General features: G+C 46.3%; 1 protein-coding gene across 3 annotated transcripts in view; it reads right to left on the bottom strand.

Moving 5' to 3' along the window:
- Positions 1 to 137: 137 nt before the first annotated feature.
- NRBP1 (nuclear receptor binding protein 1) overlaps positions 138 to 10,291 on the bottom strand; it is a 10,613-nt gene continuing 459 nt past the window's right edge. Inside the window, exons 2-19 of one of the 3 annotated variants that reach the window (XM_008584209.1) lie at positions 7,585 to 7,814; positions 7,277 to 7,399; positions 6,954 to 7,055; positions 6,467 to 6,556; positions 6,272 to 6,312; positions 5,809 to 5,903; positions 5,293 to 5,316; positions 4,206 to 4,289; positions 3,947 to 4,005; positions 3,695 to 3,793; positions 2,388 to 2,520; positions 2,102 to 2,207; positions 1,904 to 1,954; positions 1,669 to 1,804; positions 1,213 to 1,266; positions 1,062 to 1,125; positions 774 to 829; positions 138 to 689 (exon numbers count right to left, since the gene is read on the bottom strand). In XM_008584209.1, the coding sequence (XP_008582431.1) occupies positions 585 to 689; positions 774 to 829; positions 1,062 to 1,125; positions 1,213 to 1,266; positions 1,669 to 1,804; positions 1,904 to 1,954; positions 2,102 to 2,207; positions 2,388 to 2,520; positions 3,695 to 3,793; positions 3,947 to 4,005; positions 4,206 to 4,289; positions 5,293 to 5,316; positions 5,809 to 5,903; positions 6,272 to 6,312; positions 6,467 to 6,556; positions 6,954 to 7,055; positions 7,277 to 7,399; positions 7,585 to 7,794 (1,632 nt within the window). In that variant the 5' untranslated portion in view covers positions 7,795 to 7,814 and the 3' untranslated portion in view covers positions 138 to 584. The remainder of the gene's footprint in view (positions 690 to 773; positions 830 to 1,061; positions 1,126 to 1,212; positions 1,267 to 1,668; positions 1,805 to 1,903; positions 1,955 to 2,101; positions 2,208 to 2,387; positions 2,521 to 3,694; positions 3,794 to 3,946; positions 4,006 to 4,205; positions 4,290 to 5,292; positions 5,317 to 5,808; positions 5,904 to 6,271; positions 6,313 to 6,466; positions 6,557 to 6,953; positions 7,056 to 7,276; positions 7,400 to 7,584; positions 7,815 to 10,291) is intronic. The other 2 variants (XM_008584210.1, XM_008584211.1) reach the window with 2 other exon arrangements.

Below are 10,291 nucleotides of genomic sequence, written 5' to 3'. Positions count from 1 at the left end.
CGTCCCTCCGCGCCGCGAGGCGGCTCTACCTGGGCCCGGCCCCGCCCCGCCCCATCCACCTGAGGGCCAACTTCCGCGCCCGCCGCAGGCCCCGCGCCCTGCGCCCCCTAGCGGGGAAGCGCACACACACACGACGCTTTTAGCAAAAAGTAGACTTTTATTACAGCAGCAACTGAGGCGAATCGAATGGCCCCCCGGGGCCACCCCTGCAGCACCACCTTTCTCTCCCGCCCGTCCGCCCCAGCGGGACTGCAGGAGTCGGCGCCCCCAGTGCCTGTGGGCCTCCTTTCCACACAGGCTGGGCGGGAGCCGGCAGGTCTGCTGCAGCCCCCTGCCAGAAGGCGGCTGCTGAGAAGGCCCAGGCCCACGTCTGTGCAAAACAAGTAAACAAAGTGCAGAGGGGAGGAAGAGTAGGGGCAGGGCTAGGATGATGCTCAGAACCAGGGAGCCCCCAAAGCCCTCCTGAATAGGAAAGGAGAGAAGGGGCTTCACAGGGTAATACTGACTGAGGGAAAGGGACAGGAGGGCTGCAGCACGTCCAGGGACAGCCACAGCTCAGATTAGGGGCCTGGCCCGAGTAAGCTCTAAGAGGAGACGGTGACAGCGGCTGAGTTGAGGGTGCTGTTCCTGGCAAAATTGAACTTGTTTAGGGTCTCCTCGAGCAGAGAAGTCAGCCGGCTCTGGTCAGCCTGAGGGAGAAAAGCACAGTGAGACAGGGCTGGGAGAAGAGAAGGCCTAGAGGTGGCCAGGGCAGACGATGGCAGAAACCTCACCTCACTAATGAAGCCCAGCTGCACCAGCTCAGCTGCCAACTCGGGGATGTTCTCATCTGACAGAGAAAAGGAGGGGGTGAGTGTTGTATGGGAGTGAGGGATACGGAGCCCTTCAAATAGCCCCAGTCAGCAAAACTGTCAGATCCACCCACCGATTTTAGAGGCTAACTGTAGTCATTCTGTGTGAGTCAATGTTTTACTGCCTTGTCACCTTCCCCACCCCTGAACATGTTCCTCAAAGGTAAGGTTCGTAGACTCTCCATCCTCTGAGGGAAAGGAGAGACTCACTTGGCATCAGGTCACAGCTCAGGTGCCGGTTCAGTTTGTCCTCCAGCTTCAGCAGAAGCGTCAGCTGGAGAATAGGACAGTCAGAACATGAGGCTCCTCTTCCCCACCCTCTGGCCACCCAACTCTATGCAGCCCTGGCCCTGAGCCTTACATGGTGTTTGACTCCCTCCTCTACCGACTCAATGTTGCACTGCATCAGCACCACCTGGGGAGAGAGGACAGAGAAGGTCACTACAGTAGAGAGCAGTCAGTAAAAAAGACCCCAACACCTGGAAGCCTTTGCAGCCCATAGAACATGGTTGCCAGGGAACAGAAATGCATTCTTTTCTCTAAGGACAAAGACTTATTTAAGATGTCCTCCCTGGGCCGGCCCGTGGCTCACTCGGGAGAGTGCGGTGCTGATAACACCAAGGCCCCGGGTTCGGATCCCATATAGGGATGGCCGGTTGGCTCACTGGCTGAGCGTGGTGCTGACAACACCAAGTCAAGGGTTATGATCCCCTTACTGGTCATCTTTTAAAAAAAAATAAAAAAATAAAAAAAATAAGATGTCCTCCCTCTCTTCCACCATGACCATGGAGACATTCCACACCCACACAGCCCCCACCTTGCGGGTCTCCACCTCAGCTGGTTCAGGTGTTGGAGTCTTGACAGAAGGGGGCACAACGGGTGACGTCACCTCCTCCTGCTGTGGCTGCTGGGGCCGAGGCAGCCCAAAGGCTGTCAGAGGGTAGATCCCATTCCTGGAGGGAGATGAAAACAGGTCACATGGGCTCTGCAAATGCCTCAGGACATCCACCCCTGCTTCCTCAAGGAAGCCTGCCTTCTCACTCTTCTCTCACCTGACATCTTCAAGGAATTTATCTAATTCCAGAGCTGGTGACTGAGAGTACCTGGAGGAGAAAAGAGATAAAGAAGATGGAAGGAAAAAAACAAGCAAAATAGAAGATTCGACCATTCCCAGAGAATGAGTGTTTACAGATCATCAGGGTAGTAGTGACCAATCTGTCCCATCCAGACCCTCTCAGTTAGTTACTCACAAAGTCTGAACTGGTTCTCTTCCTGGTCGTGCAGGGATTTCAGCCAGTATGGCACTGGTATCCATGTTTTTGGTGATCTCCTCTAGAGCGTTTTCTGGGATCATGTCTGGAGGGCATGATGGAGTGGGATGTTACGGAAGGACAGTCACATTAATGTCACAGAAGGCATGGAGGCAAAGAGGTATAAAGAATCCCTTTGGAAGCAGAAGAGGAAAAAGAGCACACCAGTGATAGACACAACGCTCCAGATTGGAAGAAAATTCTTGGGAGGGCCAAGGGGACTCACGTTGGTGTCCCACAATGCAGTGGGCAGCAAGGAGTTTGAGCGACGGCACTTCAAACAGTGCTGGGTGAAACAGAAGTTCTCTGGCTGTTGGTCTGCAAGCAGGCTCAGACTGCAGGCACTTTTGAATGAACTCCTAGAAAAGAGAACAAGGAACTGGAGCAGGCATCTGGCAACTCCTCCCCCCATTATGTTCATCTTTGTAGCTTTCATTATACTTAGCACAAGGCTTTATAAACACTACGTGCTCAGCACTTGTTGAGACAACATACCGTTAAATGTACCTGAAGGGGCTTTGAAAACAATAAGGTATTATATGAAAAATATCATTCACTATCTTTCTGGTTTTAATTATTCTTCTGTTCTCCAACTATAAGCTTTCTTTTTAATGTTCAAAGTTTCCTTTTCCCTAATTTTCTACCTCTGTGCCTTATTAGCCCACTCACTACCTTTTTCTCCAACCCTTGCCAAATTTAGCTTCTTTCCAAACTTACCCATTGTGATCAATAATATTCACCACCATTTTTATTCCCCAAGTCTACAATCACAATTTCCTTTGTCCACTATATTCATTGAATTCACTGGATTCCCATGCTTCCTCTAACCATTCCACCTCCTTTTCTATCTCCTGTAGGTCTTGTGACTATTAACCTGCTTTCCTACTTTCAGTCTTGAAGGCCAACAAAGTCATATACAAATCATCCCTAATGCTGAACTACAAACTTCTTCCACACTACCCTCAAGACTTTCCACTAGTCTTCCTTCATTTCTCTCCTGCTCCCTATTATACTTCTCTAATGAGTTACAAACTATTCTTCTTCTTTGAACCTCCCCGTCCAGCCTCTACTTACTGTAGTCTACCTGATTCATAACTCTAATATCCTTTAAGTCTTATTAGCTCGTTATTTCAGGGCACCTTTCCTAAATAAATTTGTATAAATATAAAATCCCAAATGACTGATTTGGTTAATCCAAAATGACTGATTTGCTTAAAAATATCAAGATGGTTGTCTTAGAGTATAGAGCATTTGCCTAAGGTAACCATCAAATTAATTTACCTCCATGAAGACACACTTAAATCACCACACATTAAACCTCAATATTACCCATTTTAGCCCCCTAACTTTTGCATATGTATACAAAAACATGGTAGGCACCTCGTAAGAAAATGTCTACAGCTTCTGTCTTTCCTTTCTGTTTTATGTTCTCCCGTTCTTAGAAGAGAGCATATTCCCAGTAGGTAGAAAGGAATAAAAACCTGAAGACATTTGAAAGTCAGTTAAGGTGGGATTGATCCTGAAGATCCTTACCCTCTGTAATGGGTCTTCTAGAAGCTGGATGGCACTGCTGATGGCTTCCTGTGGCACATAAGAGGACTCTCCATTGCCCTGAATCTCCAACACTGCCATCTGCAATGAGGAGGAATAAAAACAAAGAGACCTAAGAATCTCAGTGCTCCCACAGTCACTCCCTCAAGACCAGCACCTTACTTGTCCTCCCTCCATTTGATCCTTTCCTCCTCTCCACCGCCCCCTCCCCCCACCCCTTTCTGGTCTTCTCACCTCCAGTGCACACATGCCAAAGGAGTAGATGTCCACTGCTGTTGTCACATTAGTGACTTCTAGGGAAAACAAAGAACACTTTGGTGAATCAAGATTGGGGGCGGGGGTGGCAGAAATGTCTTAAGAAAAAAAAAAAAGAACAACACTTTGTATACTAGTAGAGAAGGACTATAAATTTCAGTTGTATTACCTCTGCACCTCAGGTCATAAGCAAAAACCAAGGGGATGAGGACAGGGCAGAGAAACCAGGATGCCTCACCTCCATACTCTGGTGCAAAGAAGTGTAGATTCTTCTGCTCTTCCCGACAAGTCTTCACATGATTGTTGATAGTGTCAGGAGCCACTGGGAGTAGGGAAGATATCCACAATCTGACCACCATCATCAAATCACAGTCTCAATCCAGAGAGAGGCCCCCAAAAGCCAAATTCTCACCTGAAGTCTCCTTTCTAACCCTTGACAGGCACAACCTATCCTCTTTCCCATCCTGATCTACAGACCACACATAGACATCACCTACCTCTGCTTTCTCGGGCCTACTACTTCTCATCTAAGGTCCCTAACTCAGCAGCAACAAAGGCTCCACACTAAATTAATAGATGCATGGGGACTCTGGGCTGGTCAAGGAGCAGTGCAGTCTAAGGAAAAACTTTCACTTGTTACCTGCTCACCTTCCCCAAATCCCAGGTACATCTAATCCCTGATCACATGAAAATGTTTGGTTTTAGTTCTTTCATCCACACTGCAAATAACAAAAACACAGGTAGCCCTTCCTAATCTGGGACCACTGGATACCTCAGGAACTTGGATAAAGAAGGATAAGAAGCATTAACATACAACCAAAGAGATAGCCTCCTTCTTACCCACATTTGCTGACTGAAACTCAAAAATAGTTCAGAATGCGGCCAACAACCTTGAATCAATTTCAAATTTAATCCACCAAAACTTTTTCAACCCCTTTTCTACTCTCTATTCCTCAATACTGCCTACCACAGGGCTGAATGAGGAACCACGGCCGGGCCCAGTATGGACTCACTCGGATCATAAACAATGACTACAAGTCACAGAGAATCTGGGAGCACAGTATGATTTAGGGAATCGGCCTGACGATGAAGGGGAATATGAATCCAAGAAGTAAGTGGCCAGCCAGGCAGAATCCATAGGAAACAAGCAGGTTATGGAGGGGCAAGCAGGTGGAGAGCTGGCGGGGCAGAAGCTATGCAGGCATAATTAGGCAGGGGAAGTAGGGGAAAAGGGCTTGCTCCCACGACTGCATGCACTGGGCAGCCGCAAAGGGAGCAGAGGGAGCACAAACAAGAGCCCCAATTGGGGCAGAGGGAGCTCTCACCATTAGCAAAAATCCTATGAAAGACTGTTGGGAACAGAGCAGCCCGTAAGCGGGAGGGAGGAAAACAGAGAAAAGTTGTGAGCGATGGAGCAGCCAAGCCCCAGACAAATGGACACACAAAGACCACACAGACACAGCACACAGAAATGTTTTACACTGCACACAGATACACAGCAATGAAAGCACTCACAGAAGGCACAGCCTGGAACCTCTTCTGGTAGGGTCTGGCTCCGGGAGCTCAAATCAGACCCTTACACCCATCTCTTGCCTTTCCCAGTCTCCTATCAATATGTCTATATTAACCAGTTTCCCTCCAAAATGGCAGAAGATTATATACCCAACACCCCCTCCACTAGTTAACTGGTCTTTCCCTATGACTTATCCCTAGCAAGGTCCTTTCTCTTATCACCAGCCCACACCTCAGAATTTTGCGGTTTTCCCCCATTCCTTTCATCTTACCCCCATGGTTCCCAAATTCCCGAGGCTCCCCTGCCCAGAACCTCTCCCTCCCCTCACCAGAGCCAATCTTGATGAGTCCGTTGTGCTGGATGAAGATGGTGTCACAGGTCAGGTTCCCATGGATGATGGGGGGGTCACAGGAGTGCAGGTAGCTGTGGGGGCACTGGGCTGTTAGAGGGGCCACTGGGAAATTAAGGGCAGGGGGAACCCAAGGGTTAAGAGGAGCAAGGGCCAGATCTCCTGCTGGTCACAATAAAGATAATCCCCACACTCTGAATCTCCATTATGCCTGATGATCTAAATAGCTGGATAAGCATTAGGAGAAAGAGGTAGGAGATAGTGTTGTGGTTAGGGCATTAGGATGAACACTTCAAAAGACCAGTACAGGGCCTAATCTTGACAGTATATGACTCAAAGAAAGTGGGGAGAGGCAGAATAGAATAGCAGAGTAGTGCCTTGAAATCTGTTTGGAGGAACCTAATAGGAAATACGGGAAAGAAACTAACCAGATACTACTTACCTCAGGGCAGAGAGGATTTGCGTGCACCAGCGCTTCCAAGCCTGGAACAGAGTTTCATCCAAGGGTCAGCAGTACTGCCCTCTCTTAACCTTCTCCCACCAGTTCCTTCATCCCTTCCTGACCAGCTTCATAATTAACATAACCTTTTTGAAACCCCCAAACCAAGCTAAAACTTTGTCTACTCTCCCTCCATACCTTTTCATTCATAGTCTTGTGGTTCTTTTTGGTCTTCTTCAGAAATTGCTTAAGACTCCCAGATGACATGTATTCTGTGATAAAAATAACCTGGGGAGGCAAAGCACTTACTATAAGGCCATAAAGTAGAAATGATCCCTTACCTGGTACAATATACACCAGATATACCTGTATATTAAACTCGGAAGTTTTTTTTTAAGTTTCCCTCTTTTTGTTCTTAGCATGACTTCCATAGATTGATTAGGAAAATAAAAACTACTGGGCAATAAGAGTTATGGGAAGAAGGGAGCAAAAGTTTTCTCATTTCTATCCCAACTACAACCAGACAAAACACATAGGTGGTAGTTGAGTTCCTACTCTCATCATCACAGCAGCCAATTCCAATTTTTTCAAAACTACCTTATTTCAATCTCTGAATAGAATAGAAACAATAAATGTAGCTTAGTCTTTGCAGTAACCTCAGGAAATACCAGGAAAAAATTCTTACCCTAGCCTTGTTCTCTTTAATATCAGCCCAATATTTGTGAAACTTAACAATGTTGAGATGTTCCAACTGAATCAGATTATCAAACACAGCACGGACCTTTTCCTGGGAGCAAGGGAGACAGGGGATAATAGGGTTCACAAATCACTGTAATAATCTTGAAAAACCATTCCCTATCCCTCCCCAGAAATTATTTAACTCCAACATACTCTCCTCATATTTAGCTTCTCAACACCAATTCTTCAACACCTGTGTTCTGATGCACCCCGACCCCCCCGCCACCCCTGCCACCCCCCGCCTGCCTTCATCCTTTCACCATGACCCACCTCTTGCAGCTTGTAGTTCTTGCGCTCAGAGAACTGTACCTCATTCCACACAACCTCTACACCCTCCTCTGTATCCATGGCCAGGTATGCACTGTCAATACCTGGTACATTCCGCTGATTCACCTGAGAAGAAATTCAAATGAAAAGGAATTAAAATTACTTAACAAACCCTCCATTTTAATACCATATGATCACCTTTTCCTAGCCTCCAACCTGTTGAAGTTTGGTCTACCCCTCTGAGACTTTGCTCCTCCAGTTTTCACCTCTTGGAATTCACTCTCCCAAGAGTGACACTACCATCACTTTACCTCTTCTCGCCTCTTCTGCCAGCGCCCACAGGGTGACTCCTCCAAGATCTCAGACTCATCTTCACTTTCTTCTTCTTCCTCTGGGGAAGCAGCTGACGTTGTGGAAGTCACAGGAGGTGACACTGACGTCAGACCAGGAGCTGAAGATGAGGATTCTACCTTTGGGTCAGAGCCACTGCTGAGTACTGGCTGGGACTCCCCCTCCGACATGCTGGAACGAAAACTCAGGCCTGGAATAGTGGGGGAAAGGATAAAAGGAGAAGGCAGAGAGTCAGGATAGATCTATAAAGATTTAATAATCCTAATAACCTCATCTGTGGCTTCAAAAGGAAATAAAACACATATCTCCCTTGTCTCTTATAAATCCAAAATCAGAATTAGTCCTATCTAAATATGGAAACATTAACTACTATCCTAACTCTAGTCTAGAGAAGAGGGGCTATCTTAGTTGAAGGTGATCCACCCAGGAGTGGCAAACACTAGATTTATGGCAGCATAATGCCCCTTTGTAAGGTCCAAATGAACAGCTAAATAAGGTGCCCCATTCCTTCTCAGCAAATGCTCATCCAATAGGCTTCCCTTTGAATCCCCATGTACTCCTATATGCACTGTGCTCTAAGCTACATGGGCACTATTCAGAATAGATGTCCAGACTCTAAAAGTTGCACTGAGCCAGCCCTAAGGCTGGACATGAAGCACCCTCAGCCAACCTAACCAGTTGAAATCTTTGGCTGATTTATCCAAGAAGAATTAACCTTGTCATTCACTATCCATCTCTCCTTTACACAGAACAAGCCTGCTAGTCCATGGTGAGGCTATCCTTGGCCAGGTGACTGGCAGTGGTTAGTTACTTCATCCCTGATGACCTCACCTTCCCTATGATGTGAATGTGGCAAATGTAGTATTGGTTAGTAAAGTTTTTTGGCTCTTTTTCACTCACTCATTCAACAAATATTTATTAAGCACTTATTGTGGACCAAGCACTGGGCTAGGTGCTTGATATATAGTAGTGAGTAAAATAAATGAGGATGCCGAAACTCACAGAACCACAGATTCAAGGTAAATCTAAGACTTTAAGCCTCCAGCTTTCATTTTATTCACATTGCTCAAAGGCTCCAGAGTTTCCATTCTCTGGGGCCCTGGATCTGACACTGATATTTCTTCCAAATACAAATAACTCAAGATACAGCTTTTACAGGAAAAGGTATTATATAGTATAAAAATTTTCCAGATTAAGCCTCCAGCTTTCATTTTATTCACATTGCTCAAAGGCTCCAGAGTTTCCATTCTCTGGAGCCCTGGATCTGACACTGATATTTCTTCCAAATACAAATAACTCAAGATACAGCTTTTACAGGAAAAGGTATTATATAGTATAAAAATTTTCCAGAGGCAAGGGTACTTGAAGAAAAAGAATTCTTAAAGGAAAATGTCATTAACTTGTGCAAAAAGTCACAGGACAACCACTATTATTCCATATCTCTAAAAACAAAGGATGTGAAGGAGTTGAAACCTATGTGAGCTGGGTTCAAGGAAGTGCTCTCCAGTATGAAAGGGGCATCCTGGGTAGTAAATTTGCTTCTCTATTTCAGTTTGAAATGCCGGAAGCCTCCAATTAACACTAATCCTTTGAAAGCCCGTATTTCTTTTTAGAACTCTCTGCCCACTTCTGCCTATCTCTGACTCCAACTTACACTACGTTTAACCCAAGTCAGGAGATTTTTATTAGATGACATTCCAGTAAATACCAAAGAGCAACAAGGCACTACAGAGAAAATCTGGCAAGATACTCTTTCCCCATGTTATTTTTAAAATTTATTTTAAAGTTTTGTTTATTTTTAAATTAACTTATTAACTTTTCCTGCCAGCCAGGAAAGCTACTATCTGCATGTCTTGATAATCTACCAGAAAACTTGAGTTAGGGATCACTTTCCTTCTTCCTCTGAAATGTAGCTAAGGAAATGGTAAGAAAGTCCACATCAGTTTCTTCCTAGAGCAGCTATATTCACTGAATGTGTCTAGAATCTGAACAGCTAAGTAAAATTCCCAGCTAGATTACAATAGAAAATACCAGTGGAATTCTAATACAGGAAGGCCAATGAGCTCTAAAGAAACTTCTGGATCCAGGGCACAGACAACTAATCCACAGCAGGGCACCGCAGGAGAAGCCAAACCTTCATCAGGCATATAGACTGGTGCCCTTGGGATGAGCTTGTCCCAGTAGGCAAAATGAGGGCAGTGACCAAGATCCTCCAGCACTTCTCTTATTGATGAAGAAACCTTTGCAACACTGGGAGTTTTGCCTCAGCCTTGAGATGTTTAAAAGAGAACACTTAAGGAAAAGCCCATTTACACCCATAAGGGGAGTCTCCTCGCCTTCTTCAGCCACCGCGATGCGTAATATGTACACTTCAGAACAACGTAAATCGTCCTTCAAAGTCTGTCTCCGAGACTTTCACTTATTGGCCTGCAACCCGTCTGCCTGTCAACTCCTCCGCAAGAGCTAGCAAGCCACAGGCCTCTCGGCTGTCCTCACTCTGAGCGGACCAAAGAGGGCCTCTGAGAGCCGCAGGACTGTCCGGTCGGAATACAACAAGCTCAGGGGAGGAAGGAGGCCCCTCGAATTTCACACTCCAACAGGTCGCCGTGCCCACTGCCTGGAAGGGAGCGGCATCCCGCGCGGGCGCCCGGGCGGCCAGGGTGGCGG

The sequence above is a fragment of the Galeopterus variegatus genome, unplaced genomic scaffold, assembly GCF_000696425.1.
Source record: "Galeopterus variegatus unplaced genomic scaffold, G_variegatus-3.0.2 Scaffold3176, whole genome shotgun sequence".
Taxonomy (NCBI): Eukaryota; Metazoa; Chordata; class Mammalia; order Dermoptera; family Cynocephalidae; genus Galeopterus; species Galeopterus variegatus.
Note: the sequence above shows the minus strand (reverse complement) of the source record. Positions and strands in the feature narration are given on the sequence as shown.